General features: G+C 37.2%; 1 protein-coding gene across 1 annotated transcript in view; it reads left to right on the forward strand.

The window, feature by feature from the left end:
- LOC111056207 overlaps nt 1-15926 on the forward strand; it is a gene marked incomplete in the record, with an annotated part of 336828 nt that overhangs the window by 257326 nt on the left and 63576 nt on the right. Inside the window, 2 exon segments of the mRNA XM_039435672.1 lie at nt 10328-10489; nt 13516-13714. Coding sequence (XP_039291606.1) covers nt 10328-10489; nt 13516-13714 — 361 coding nt within the window.

The following is a 15926-nucleotide window of genomic DNA, read 5'->3' on the forward strand; positions in this document are numbered from 1 at the left end:
TAGCATTAGAACTTCATAGCATGCCACGTGTCAACTATCCAACTCGCAAATATGAGTTGAAAAGTGAAAAAGACATGCTTCAAGCCAATCTGATTGAGATGAGCAGTTTATCACGTTTTAATAAAGGTTATAGGTATATATATCTTAGTTGTTATTGATTGTTTTTCAAAATTCGCATATTGTGTACCATTAAAAGACAAGTCAAGTCAATCTGTATTTGATGCACTCAAACCAAGTCTACAGCTATCATATGATACCACTTTCAAATTTTGGGCTCATCAATTATGCTTTCAGTGACTGGAAGAGCAGTAGGTAACCAGGTCCCTTGCCGCCCCAGGGAAGGAGTTTTTCAAGAGATTGTTATGGAAATCGATGGAACAAGTCTTCAGCTTTCATGTGATTCTACTTTAAAATCTTGGGCTTAACAATTATGCCGTCACCGGTGTGGGGGGGGGTTGTAAATGCAGTAAGTTGTAGGTATGTAAGACTGTTAATATACTCAAATAATTTAATAAATGCCTTCAAGCAAGGCAAATTCCTGAACAATGAAATATTCACAAATCCACTAGAATATTATTGATCCATGTAGTGGATTGGATTACGAGATTGGGAGTAATCAGAAAATACATCTTGGAAGCGTATATCATTGTGAGAAATATACGCTTGTATAAAATATAAGTGATTATTATGGAAAAACTATACGATTTGAAACTCATCTGATATGATATATAAGTATGAAAGAACTCTTTAGAAACACAGTCCTGTGTTCAGAAACTCAAAAATATCTTTGAACAGCCTAATCAATTTTTGACAAAAATTGTTTTCAACATCTAGGTAGGTTAGATGGATCTTATTGTACTTTGATTGTATAAAAAGATATGAAATCTGAAAAATCCCAATAACTTTTTATTAGTTGACAGATTGACTTGAACATTTATAGGAAGGACACTAATGTTAAGATAGATGTTCCTGTTTTGTTGTACAATTTTTCCATGGCTCCTTTCCCCTCCAAATCCAAAGAACCGCTCGGGCGATTTGATTCCTTGAGACCAGTTTTGAATTTCCCGGGTTACATAGTTTTTGGCGCGCTTGTACGTGATTGGGTGATTATTGCGCGCAGAGGCTCTCTATTGGAAAGAGCAAGCTGAAAGTACGGATTATCCTTCACAAGGATTGTGATTATCAATCACAAGCTTGTCTTTGTGACTATTACCCCATACCTTATTACTATTACTATCAGATTCCTTTTAGTTGAAACCTTCAATAATATAATCATATTGAAGATGTATTGAAAATTCATTGTACAAAAAAATTAGCTGCTTCAGGATTATTCGTTCCTTGAGTATATTTTATTAATGCACTTTTGATTATTGTATTGGTCATAAATACTTTCTTTTCCTCATTCTAGATTCTATGATTCTGTTTGTAACCCTACAAGTATTTTTCAATAATTAATGTACATCATGATAACAATCTTGAATCTCAATCACTAAATAGGCTATTTTCTGCTCTGGCATTTATTTGATACCCAAACTTTTTCAATGTGATCTTTTCAATTTTTTGGAGGTTATTAAAGATCATTATGATTATTGATGAGATTTATTTTGAATTCTAAATTTCCAAGTTTCGAGGGCTTTGTTATCTTGGCGGAAGGTAAGTAAGATTGTCACCTGAGGGTGGCAAAATTGAGGGCGCTCCAAATTATTTATACCATAAAAATATTATGTCATACAATATTAAAATCGCATCTTTATATTTTCAATATCACAAACTCCCAATCAAGTAAATTTAAAGAGATAAGACTAAAGTTATAACTAGATCCGATGAACTGTAACATACTAAAGATGGTTGCTCAATTCAAACTTGATTGTAATTTCTGATGAATCAAACTTGACTGTACAATGATGAATCATTTGTGGTTAATTCGAATAAACTGAAAATCGCCTTGAAAATAGTATACATGGTAATTATATTGCTCAATTCGAATTTCGATTGATTTGAAGTATTTTCTTTTCCCCTTCAACTTCGAAATATCCAAGTTACACTGTATTTGAATTTTTTTGGCTGTTCCCAAACAAATTTCCATATCAATTTCAAAAGAAAGCAATGAGAAATTCTTTGAGCATCCAGACATAGTAATTTAGTGTTTGGAAGTGCTGATCTGGTTTGAATGTTATTTAACTTTGTTGATGTTCACCTCAGCTACTTTAGGACATTTTTCAAAATGATGTCAATACATGTATTTGTGAACGACAATAATAAAACATTTAATTTGATTAGTTTGGGGTTCAAGAATGTCAACACAGATATAGCGGACGCTAACAACACCCCCCCCCCCCACCAACCCCAGAAGGCGTAATTGTTGAGCTCAAAGTTTGAAAGTTGTATCATATGATAGCTGAGGACTTGTATCATCGATTTCTATCACATTCTTTAAAAAACTTCTTCCTTGAAGGTGGCAAGGGACCTGGTTACCTACAACCCTCCCCCCCCCTTGCGGCGTGAATATTTAGCCCAAAATTGAAAAGTGGTATCATATGATAGCTGAGAACTTCATCAAATTTTTCTTGAATACACCTTCCCTGAGGGCGGCAAGGAACCTGGTTACCAACAACCTTTCCTTCCGCTGACGGCGTGATTGTTGAGCCCATAATTTGTTTGTGGTATTATATGATAGCTGAGGACTTGTTTCATCAATTCTCATCCCATTATTTCAGAAAACCCCTTCCCTGGGGGCGGCAAGGGACTTGGTTACCTACAACCCTGCCCCCCCGCTGACGGCGTAATTGTTGAGCCCAAAATTTGAAATAGATACTGATATCATATGATAGCTGAAGACTTGTTTCATTGATTTCCATCACATTCTCCTGGAATACTCCATCCACAGGGGCGACAAGGGACCTGGTTTAATACAATCCTCCCCCCACCAATGGTCTATATCGTTTTTCCTCCACCTACAGCGTAATTATTGAGCCCAAAATTTGAAAATGGTATAGAATGGGAGCCCAAAATTCGCTCTATTGAATGACACCTTCATCTTCAAGATCGGTGATGGTCGCGGGCTAACTGTGAAGCTGGCCCGCCAATATATAGACCCTTATAATCCCCATTTCCTGTTGAGCCCAAAATTCGGAACTTGGATATTCTTGAAGCCCAAAAAAGCCCTAAATATTGGCATATGTTTCAAATTTTTGGCTCGATATGTTTGGGCCAGCTTCACGCCGGTAATCCAATTGCACTTCCAACCAAGCCGGTTGGTTAAGCGGGTTGCCTATGCTCGCAATATATGGGGCAGTGGCTAGATACTGTAAACGCGCATCTAGTTCAATGTTCTTCCGAGAGATGGCGCGGGCTTTCACTCTAGATTCCTCCCCGAGTTGTGACTTGGAAAATTCATAGAAACATTGTCTCTAAGGAGTGGAACGGATTACAATAACCCTAGTTCGTTTGAGATGAGGCTCCTAAAATTGTTATTGAAAGATGAGCTGTCATTCACCTCGTAAAAGAGAAAATAATTAAATTATTAGTCTTATTATAGGTCTCTATCTCCTCCAATATTTTGTTGACCACAATGAATATTGCACTAACCCTATCGTTTTGAAACCTAGGTGGTGGGGGTTGTTGATAATGAATTAAAGTGGCTAGTAATATTCAATTTTTTAGTCAGTTGAGTAGAACTACTCGTCAAGATCTGTCTGGGCTTCCTAGATTCATACCTACACCTTGTAGAGAAGCAAGCTCAAGACCAGTATAGGGGTTATAGCCGGTTTCAAAGCTTGAAAACGAGACATTGGCAGCATCAACCCCGTGATTTGCGAGGTGCTCTTGCCAGAATCAGCCGACAGATACTCTGGGACGTTCCAATTTTAATTAACAGAAGAGTCGCAGAAACAATCATCGATCGCTTCAGGGAGGAAGTTTCGACAAAATCCTAGATGAGGAGGCTGATCGGAGGCTGCTGAATATAGTAAGGGATTATTTGGAGCTAAAAAAAATTAGATGGGTACTAATCAGATATCAGAAATCAGATTTGTGTCATATCCATGCAGTGCCAGGAACGTCCCACGATGGCAAGTTGATTGTATAATCACATTTTGTGTGGAAGAGTTCCTCCAAGGGCAACAAATATATCCTGGTACCATCCCTGAGGACATGACACACCGGATACAAGCCTTATATCCAGAACTGCCTCTCCCCCGAGAATCAACATCAACTGTATGTAAGGTCAAGGAAGCACCACAAGCTAGTGGACAAAGAACCCCATCTCCTCAAAAATCACCACTGCTATGTCCAATAGCGCCACTACCATCCCTTGTGTCACCAACTCCCACGGACGAGGAATATGCATTCCTCGAAGAAGGAGGGGATGATTTTTCGCTATCACCCTCCCATGGAGGCGGGAGCCCACCTGCAGCTCCCCAGCAAATATCCTGGGTTGACATGGTCGATCATTGGGATGAGATGACCGACACTGAACGGCGGGCCGCAATTCATGCCCCAGCCATCAACACAAGTGGTAACTCCGAGAGGGATGTGGGAAGTCAATACCACCCCCCACTGTCATTGATGTGGAAGAGACAACACCACCCCTCACTAACATGGATGTGGAGGAGTCAATACCACCCTCAACTGATATGGATGTAGAAGAGCCAACACAGTCTTTGACCATCAAGAAACACACCAGGCCCCTCAAGAAATAAGGATCCAGTGTTCTGTAACTGCATCTCGACTCCAGGTAAGCGCAAACGGGCCGGCAAGCCACGCATAAAAGTCCAATTACCGAATGGATGGTGTAAATTTGTGCCTGAAGACCAGGTATAGATGACGCTCATAGTGAGTGGCATACACCTTTAAAGGTGATGCCTGAGCGGTGTACACCTCTTAAGGTGATGCCTAGATGGCTCTCACCTTTTAAGGTGGTGCCATGGAGAGCTCCTTTCCCCCCCTCCCCCAAGTAGGAGTGGGGTGTCACAAAGTGGATTGTGACAAGAAAAAAATTAATAATATTATTGAAAGCGCAGCAATACGATTCTCACTGCCTCTGGCGGCGGCGCACCTCCATCCCCACTACTTTGGGAGAGTATTTGAATGCCGGACGAGCCCCAGACCACAGCATTCCGCTCCTAACCTTCCTCCTCCTTGTACAGCGGCCCGTTGGCTGCCGTACGTCCCTGTCCTCCTCTCCTGGTACAGCGGCCCGTCGGATGCTGTCCGTCACTCCTGTACAGTGGGCCGTTGGCTGCCACCAAGAACAAATGTGCGGCCCATTGGCTTCTCACAAAAAGAACAAAGTTGTACACAGTGAAGGTAGGGAATTGATTCAAATTGTGAATTCTGAGTTGAAAGAACTTGAATCTCAAAATCTATTATTTTATGTAATGACTAAAAACGTTAGAATGTAATTTTACTCATAGATGGCTGGTTAAATTACAAATTTTGTGGGATGGAAATTGCTCAATTACATTTGGCGAAGGCAAATAAACCACAGCATTTGTGTACTTGCTACCTGACTCTCCAGTGCCATATGTCACGCCTAAAACTAGATCGACTGCATTCCAGTTACGAGCGGTGGACAGTACGTCCCTTTCCTCTCATCCTCCCAGGGCACAGCGGCCTGTTGGCTGCCGTCCCTTTCCATCCATCCTCCCAGGGCACAGCGGCCCGTCGGCTGCCGTCCCTTTCCACCTATCCTCCCAGGGCTCAGCGGCCCGTCGGCTGCCATCCCTTTCTGCCTATTCTCCCAGGGCACAGCGGCCCGTTGGCTGCCATCCCTTTCCGCCTATCTTAACAGGGCACAGTGGCCCATTGGCTGCCGTCCCTTTCCGTCCATCCTTCCCGGGCACAGCGGCCCGTTAGCTGCCATCCCTCCTGTTTATCCTTTCTCTTCCTACTATACTGTAGCGGAACCGAGGCTGTAGGGCCAATACAGGGCCAATCACCTCGAAGTGGTGTCATTAGAGTAGAGAGCAATCTTCACGCCGTCAAATGCACCAGGAGGTGCTGTCCACACCAGCTGAGGTTCAGAGCAGAAAGAAGAGGAACTTCGACTTGCCTCCTTTCCCCGCCAACATTACGACTGACCTAAGTCGTCCAGGAGCAACACCTGGGTATCAATCTCCTACCTCTGAAGGTACTCAGGGTATACGTGACAAAGCTGTTCATATCAATAACATTACATTATGTCAGTTGTTTATTGTGATCTCAACAAATTATAAATGAAAATTAGTTTTTTAGCAGCAATTTTTTTATATTCTCCCAATTTCAACTGGCATTATGAATTTTCATTCAAAATTACACTGGGAAGTTTTTAAAGAACTCTGGACACTGAACAATTCACACACAACCACATTGAGGGTGAACTAGAATTTTCTTGCCAGGTCCGGTTTTTAGCCGGCCCGGCAAAGTTTGTCCTTCTCCATGCCTTCCTGTGTACTTTGCACTTCACCTGGCAGAAAACCAGGCCATTAAAAAAACGTTCGTGTGTCCCTGGCCTTATACGGCTGTTTCACCCCGGCAGGTAGGAGGGCATTGTACATATTGAGATGAACACACGGTTCAGCAAAACAGCCGGCCCTGCCCCTACATCTACCACTTGCAGTTAAATTCCATTAGCCTCTCTCATTTATTTATAGTAAGATCTCAAAACTTGGGTGTTACAATGTTATTATTAATGTTTAGGTATGTTATGTTCATTATACAGGGTGTTTACAAACTCTCTACCAATATTCTTGGGCATTGTTCCTGGGTAAGAAACATTTATTTAAATATTTAAACATATCTAAATATCGTATTTAAATTTAATTTGCTGATGACAAGGCTCTTGCTTTTTCTGGTGTGTCATAGGGGGATGTATAAAACAATGCAAATGAGGGTTTGAGAATTGTAAAATCATGGTTTGATAGACATGTACTCACCATGAACCTGAAGAAGACTAAATTTATGACTTTTTCTCCTACTGAAATAGGTCAACCAGTACAAACCTTGTCTTTACAAATGCATTCTCATGCTTTGTTAAATCATGTGTATTGTGATTGCCCTTGTATTGAAAAGGTGAAATCTTTAAAATATTTGGGTATATTGATGAATGATCATATAAAATGGGAGGCTGGCTATGTGTTCTGGTTTTGTGTTCTCTGAATATTTTTCTGTTTAAGTGAATTTTTAATGTTTTAAATTGAGTTTTGAACAGTTTTATGATGTTCTAATTTTGTATAAAATTGTTTTGTGTGTTTACAAGCCTATAGCCATTGTTTTTCAACTATATAAATGGATAAGTATTTAGCTTGTAATGATGTTAGATGCTTAAGTGTGTAAGGCATTGTTTTGTGGATTTCTGTTGTATATTGCCAAAATTCTTCTGAAGATTATAAGTTGGTTTGCTCTGAAATCTGGATTTCTCATTCATAGGCGATGGATCCATTCATAGTTTATCAAGAATCTACCATTTTGGAGCCGATAACTTCCTGTAGGTTAATAGGTGTGAAATGCTATCCAACCTATTTAGGAGAAATTGGTAGCACGGCAATATGAACAAATTATTCACATTACAGAAACACATTATCAGAGCTGCATTATACAGGCCAAGATTGTACCCTAGTAGACTTTTTTTCAAGAATTCCAGGTGCTTACAGTGAGGCAAACATATGTTAAAAGAATCATATTATTCATTAATAAGAATAGTGATACATTCAACTTAAGGAATAATCCATATAATTTGCGTCTCTCCAATCCATTACAATTTGATATTGACTTTACCAGCTTAAGTGTATGTATGTAGACATCAGTTTGAATATCAGTGTTACTTGTTTATAAATAAAGTCCCAACTGATTTCATTATTAATAGAATTACAAAATCCATAATGAATCTTATACTGGATTGGATTAGGATCAATATTTATTCTAAATTATCTATATCCATTATGTAGTGTTTCATTCTTATGTTATAAATTTTAAAAAATATTATTGTCATGGCTTCCTTGAATTGGTCTTTTTGAGTTTGTCACTTGCTTGTGATTTTGTTACTTTGTCTTATCGTTTGTAAGTATTGAGATGTGACCTGGTATCCATAATTTTAGTTATTCTAGTGGTTTGAATAAGCTCTTTTTCTTCCTATTGACATGTTTGCTGTACCTAGTTGTTCGAACTCACTGCCGGCGCACAAGTTTTCTTTGCCGGTAGTGCCATTTTGTAAGTTAGAATATTTATTTTATCAATCTGTATTATTTTATGGCAAATAAATGAATTTGAAATTGTCCAGAAGTCTTCAGTTTGTTTTATGAATTTTAAAAATTATCATAATATTCTGGTAGCTTTGTCTAGTTGTTATAAATATGATGGTCAATGTTTCAATTTTGTATGTTTAACCATTATTTAGAAAAAAATGATAAATGATAAAGCAAAAATACCGCTGTATAAGTAACTGAAGACTTCTGGACAATTTAAATATAATATTTAGATATGTTTCTTACCCAGGAACAATGCCCTAGAGTGTTGGTAGGTAGTTCGTAAACACTTTGTATGATCTGTATACATTCAACATAATATCATTGCAACTTATTATTGTGAAATGTACTTGTTTTGTGAAATTTGACTTCCAAGTGAAGTTTCTAAATAGTCGCCATTTTGAAAATTTATATAAAAAATCCGCCAAAGTTTAATCATTTCCTCTTTCTCCTGTCGTGGAGCAAACATAGCACAGCCAATTTCTGAGCTCTTGACAGTACCATTGCATAAATGCGACTGAGAACCTCTAAGTACATTGGAAATATTCTGTTATTATTGCTGCCGTGTCCGGCGACCGTCGAACGGCAGTTGCAGTGTGTTCTGGTATTCAACCGGCGCCGGATCCGGTGAAACAGCCGGCCCGGCAGTTTTGCCGTGTCGTGTGTCCCTGGCTTCACACAGACACAAAAGGAGGAGAATGCTGCTAGGTAGTGGGAGTGATTAGTAGAGGATAGAGCATCAGACCTCTCCATCTTCGAGAAAGAGCCGTGTTAAAAGTAATTTCTCACAGCCTTTAATAAATGAATGAGCTATTGAAACAATTACTTCATTTTAATCATCTTCTATATCTATAGATCAGCTGATTAATTTCTAACCTGACAATTTAGCAATGTGATATAATCCTATACTCTGCTCAAGTCACAGATGAAAAATAGTGTATACAACAGTTTTATATGTATGTTGTCTTTTTCTTCTTCTTCTTTTTCTTCTTCTTCTTTTTCTTCTTCTTCTTTTTCTTCTTCTTCTTTTTACTTTCCTTGCCCTATTACTATAGGTAAGGAAAGTATTGCTTTCCGAAAAAATTGAAGGTACCCCGATTTCTAAATTTCTATACGTTTCAAGGTCCCCTGAGTCCAAAAAAGTGGTTTTTGGGTATTGGTCTGTATGTGTGTGTGTGTGTGTGTGTGTGTGTGTGTGTGTGTGTGTGTGTGTGTATGAGTGTATGTGCGTCTGTGTACACGATATCTCATCTCCCAATTAACGGAATGACTTGTAATTTGGAACGTAAGGTCCTTACAATATAAGGATCAGACACAACCAATTACGATCAAATGCGATTCAAGATGGCGTCTAAAATGGCGAAAATGTTGTCAAAAACAGGGTTTTTCGCGATTTTCTCGAAAACAGCTCCAACGATTTTGATTAAAGTTATACCTGAAATAGTCATCGATAAGCTCTATCAACTGCCACGAGTCCCATATCTGTAAAAATTTCAGGTGCTCCGCCTCATCTATGCAAAGTTTGATTTTAGATTATCAATTATTTATTTATTTATTTATTGAATCAATGAGAATTACACAACTTACAGAAAAGTACTACAGGCTTACGCCCAAAACGGTCCAATTATCAGGCTTCATATACAATTTAAACGAAAAAATTCGCATGGAATAGATTGAGCATGAGAATCTCTACAATTAATGTTCAGTAACGTTTTCACCTAAAATCAAAAATAAGCTCGGAATTCGAGAAAATGTGATTATCCAATTGCAAATTGTTGGCAACTGTTGATTCTATTAAATGATTCACTATGAAGAGATAGCAGACCTCGTGTGTCTCCAGCGTTATTGCCCTGTCACCAGCTGGCTCAAATTTTTGAATAGTAGACTTGAGATGCGCGGGAACACTAGCGTCAGGTGATCAATTTTCATAACGGCAAGGAAAGTTGTGTGAGTGTGCCACACCAGATTTTTCTTCTTCTTCTTCTTCTTCTTCTTCTTCTTCTTCTTCATTCTCCGTTACTAAAGGAGGTGGAATTGGAATAATAATTCAATAATAATAATAATAATAATAGATTATAATTATTATGATCTCTCTTGATGACAGGTGTAAGAGGAACAATATGCAGATATCAATATCTAAAAAAATAACTCTATTTGAAGAGATACAGCTCTACAAATATAAATCAGACTTCTTTTTCGAAATATTTGAAGGGTTTTTGAGTTTACGGAAGTTGTTGGATATCAAAATTTCTATACAGGAGTGTAAGGTAAATTCAAGCCCATTTTTGTCTTCGGCTGGTATTCAAGCTCGGGATTCAGCTAAGTTCTAGACTTCAAACAGCTGGAGTCAGGAAATTGGCTTTCTGAAACAGGGCGTAGTTACAGTTTTTTGATAATCTTTATTTTCACATTTCTATGATTGTAATTTTCTTCCTCAATTAAATGAACCATTCCTTGATACATTAGGAATAGCTTAAACATTAGACTACTTTCTCTCTATTTTATTTTGAGTTCAATTTTCTATCTTTCCAAAATTTAATTTTAACATGGACTGCGACTACGCCGCAAAGCCGCTGTGAACTTTGACTCTAGCTGTTTGAAGTCTGGAACTTAGCTAAATCCCTAGCTCGGAAACTGGCCCATAGAGCCCATTGAACATTTAGGGTCAATTTCCGAGCTCGGGATTTGACTAAGCTCTAGACTTTAAACAGCTGGAGTCAGAAAATTGGCTTTCCGAAACGGGGCGTAGTCGTAGTCATTGTCACAGTCACGTTTGAATTAGATTTCAAAAAAACTAGAAAATAAAATAAAGAGAGAATAGTGTAAAGTTTCACTATTTTGAATTATTCAGAAATGTTTAATTTTGTCAAAGAAAAAAATTTCCAATTATAGAAATGAGAAAATAAGAACTGTGACTGCGCCCCGTTTTGGAAAGCTAATTCTCTGACTCCAGCTGTTTAAAGTCTAGAACTTAGCTAAATCCCGAGCTCGGAAACAAGCCCTTGAACCATGTCTAGAGTAAAAGCCGTTTGAACACAAACCATAGGGATACTGAACAGAAACGAATTGAACATTCAGTTTAAATAGTTTTATCGAAGCACAAATTTGAGTTAGCTGATCTGAAAACATATCCAATAAGACATGAAATATTAAACAGATTCTCTGACTCAAAGACTGATTGGAGGGTGTCCATACACAATAGAAAAACTGTTTTGCTCAAGCAATAATGTCACGTTTCATGCTCTTAATACTTACATTAATTCATCTATCTATTCATTGATAGATACAATATTATTCTCTAAGAATGATTGAGATACTAATAATATTAGCTATCATTGAGATGTGTTTCTCTCTATTCAGAATATAGAAGCTTATTCAATAAATAGAATATTATAGAAGATTATTCACCAACTTAATTCAAGATAAATCCACATAGATTATACTCTGTGAAAGTTGATTCACTATTGTCATTATACCACATATTTATTAGCCATAATTTATTCGATGACCTACTAACTCATATGGGGCGTTCTAGGCAAATAGACCTCCAACATACAATACCTATAAAAAATAAGAATTATTATTGTATCTGGCTCAACAATATTTTCCAAGTGCTAGAAGCGTGAAATTTTAGAATAATATACCATCAATTACTGAGATGTGAACCCATTATGTCCAATATGCTATTATAGTGAGGTCCACGTTATAATGGCAGTGTTTGATTAGCAATGGTATTGCTATCCTTGTCAATCATTCAACAAAGCAGATAGCCCTATCTCTTCCTCACTTTGCTCTGTTGCCAGATCGTATTTCAAAAATGTAGAATTAATAGCTAGTAATTCTGTGAATAGTAGACCTCGCGCAGTTATAAACCGCAGCCTCCTCTTATACTGTCCATCAGAGTAAATCCTGTATGTATGTCGTGTCGGCGAGATATCGGTGTGAAAACGGCTAATCCCTGTTGGGGTTTGTGTATCAAAAATGCTAACATCAAAAGCTAATCTCCTTCAAGACATACTGGCAACAGGACAGCTCGAGTTCAAAGCAGAGAAAGTTTGAGAGACAATACTATGTTATTTTAGTTATTAATTTCATGCGTTATTGCACGCTATCAATAGTTCATTTAATAGTGCATGAAATTGCATTCAATGAGGCATGCAATTAATAGACCAAGCGAAGTGAGGTCTAAGATTCAAGACGACGGTATGGCATTTCTCTTAATGTTTAAATGTTTAAATGTTTGAATGTTTGAATGTTGCGCATTTACGGCGAAACGCGGTAATAGATTTTCAAGAAATTTGACAGGTAAGTTCCTTTTTTAATTGCGCGTCGACATATATACAAGGTTTTTGGAAATTTTGCATTTCAAGGATAATATAAAAGAAAAAAGGAGTCTCCTTCATACGTAGAAGACTATACGTAAGAGTAAAAATCAGATTATAGAATTATTCATCATAAATAATCAGCTGACAAGTGATTACACAGATGTGTGGAGAAGCCAGTCTATTGCTGTATTTCCATAAGGTCTATAGTTTCAATCAGGTACTTGTGGATGAGAATACTGCGTGAGGTCTACTGTTCACAGAACTACTAGTAGTCTACACAGCAGCTGATTTTTCAAGTCGCATTGAGATATTCAATTGCATGCATCATGGCATGCAATTTATAATCCACTAGATAGCTAATCTATGATGAATAATTCTATAGTCTGATTTTTACTCTAATATTGCCGTTTGAAGGAGGTTCCTTCTCCCTTTTATATTATCCTTGAAATTCAAAATTTCCAAAAACCTTGTATATATGTCGACGTGCAATTTGAAAAGGAACATAAGTGTCAAATTTCATGAAAATCTATTACCGCGTTTCACCGTAAATGCGCAACATATAAACATTGAAACATAGAGAGAAATTAATGCCAAACCGTCGACTTGAATCTTTGACCTCACTTTACTCGGTCAATTAATTAACAAAATATTCCATCCCAATTATGAAAATTCATTATGAAATTATTGAAGAATAGAATTTCTTGCTTAATGAAATATAATTTATCATTTAAAACGAGAATGAACAGTTAATATTACATCAATGAACCCATATCAGCTATCGTCTATAGAAGGCATTGACAAGACAGAGGACCAGCAACGTTTTTCTCTTAACTTTTTCCACTGCTATTATAACGTCGGCTATACTAACGTTGCTGTCAAACTATCCTCGTATAATAAATATCAAGCTGTTTGAATCAACTCTGTATAGAGATTGTTTCACGTTATCTTTCTGTATGTATGTTGTGCAGAGAGGAGGAGAGACAATCTATAGAGTTGAGACTTTAATTGAGACATCTTCCAGACGATCTGGAAATCAAATCAGAGTAATAAGAATTTATCATCATGAAGGAGTCACAGCTGATAAATTTGGAAAAAGAATGCAAATTCGAGAAATAAAATTCGTGGACACATTGGAAGATAACAAAGAAACCAAAGTGTTGCAGTTTGGTGAGTTGATTTGATTGCTTATTGTTTATTTATCTACGAAAATGGATAATACTTATACTGTTAGGATACAGTTTTTCACCCATAGAAAATAAGGCTTCTACATATTTCTATGTGAGGCAATAGTCCAGGCAATGAATGCTATAAAGAGGGTATAGAGGAGAAAGTTTGGAAGACAATTTTTGACCCTGCAGTTCTATTAAGGGTAGTAAGGAGGTAAACATATTATAAGTCTCCACTTCTACTCCTTGTGTCAAAAGTATTGGTAATTTCACCCCCTACATTAAAGCTGCTGTAACAATGAGACAAAAACTTGGAATAGTGAAATAATACATCATTTTGAAGAGAATTTAATGCTCTTCGAACCTACGAAAAGCAATAATTTTTACGACGCATTGTTGGAGAGCTATACGCACTGAAAGAGCGAAAATTGCATAAAAACATGTTATTTAAACAATTGCACACCTTCAAGAGCGAATAACTGGGGAACTGTTGGAAATATCACAGAATTCCACTGAAAAAAGGTGTAGAGAATCTATCAAGCTCCATTTTTGGATAGTTAAATTATGAGAATAATTTCTTGCTTGAAAAAATATATTTGATTATTCTAATCGAGAATGAACAGTTAATATCACATCAATAAGCCTGTATCAGCTACCGTCTTTAGAAGGCATTGACAAAACAGAGGATCGGCAATGTTCTCCTCCCATCTTTCTTCACTGCTATTATAACGTGGACCTCACTAAAGACTTAAATACAAAAAAATCTGGTGTGGCAAACTCACACAACTTTCTTCGCCGTTATGAAAATTCCATTATAATTCAAAATAAATCAGCTGACGAGATCAATTCCACTATCTCCTCCAGTGAATGATTTGATAGAATCAACAAATGTATCTAGAATACATGCTAGGTATAAATTTGATCGAAATTGTTTAAGCTGTTTTTGAGAAAAACGCGAAGAACCCAGTTTTTGACTTCATTTTTGCCATTTTATCCACCATCTTGAAATCCATTTGATCGAAATTGTTCATGTCGAATCCTTAAAGTGTAAGGAAGGATCTTAAATTTAAAATTGATCGACACACACACACACCACACACACACACACACACACACACACACACACACACACACACACACACAGGCCACAAATGGGGAGGTGAGAGATGAACATACAAAGCGAGAAGGCTGATTTACACACATATCACAGATTCAATCTTTGATTTAGAAGGTATATTAAGATGTTCTCAATTCAATTGTAACATTTTTTTCCTGTTAACTTGGAGAAAAATTACGCATTAAACCTACAAAATGGGGATAATTGAGTGAACACTTTCACTGCACAAACCGGGGAGAAATGGTGTGTACACTTCCAACCTACAATCCGGGGAGAAATTGTGTGTTTAGTTTAACTCAAAAAACGGGGAAAAACCGGTTCTAAAAACAAGTTTTGGCTGCCACAGGCAACACTTATTTCGCGAGGCTAAGATTTAAATTTGCAGGTCCGCCTATAGCGTCTTTTACAAATGAGAGTGAATATTTTTTTCACAAGTCTATAAATTCAATTGGATAACTTGGAATAATATTATGAAAATAGAAAATTTTTATAAGTGCATTTAATTAATTGATGATGAAGTTTGGATTAATTGAATTGAAGAAAATTTCTGGAATGATCTTTCTAGACACTTCATTCATTTTATTGAGGACTTGGAGAGTCTCCTTGAAATGGACCGTATGTCCTTCCATATCTTGCATATGGAAGGACAATCTTGAAATTTGAAATACAGAGTGGCACAAAAAGAAGTGAACTTTTTGATGTGGCAAGTTGTACTGTACCATTGAAGATTCACTATCCATGTAACAGTAGAATTTTCAAGAACATTGGAACCGATCTCCTGGTGACAAATGATTTTGTCGGAGAAGGCTTAGTTGTTGAAATTGTGCTAGACCCAGAGATCTGCGGATTTTTATCTGATCAATAATGTGATCCTAATTCTAGTGGTTTGAGGGTCTTGGAATTAAAAAAACATAGATATGCGGTTGACTGACTGCTCTTATAATAATGAGAATAAAATAGAGAATATTACAAAATACATCTTTACATGGATAATCGAATAATAAATCTGTCTTTAAGAGACCAAGTATAATACGTCTTTAAGAGACCAAATATAATACGTCTTTAAGAGACCAAATATAATACATCTTTAAGAGAC

This window comes from Nilaparvata lugens, chromosome 9 (genome assembly GCF_014356525.2).
Source record: "Nilaparvata lugens isolate BPH chromosome 9, ASM1435652v1, whole genome shotgun sequence".
Classification (NCBI taxonomy): domain Eukaryota; kingdom Metazoa; phylum Arthropoda; class Insecta; order Hemiptera; family Delphacidae; genus Nilaparvata; species Nilaparvata lugens.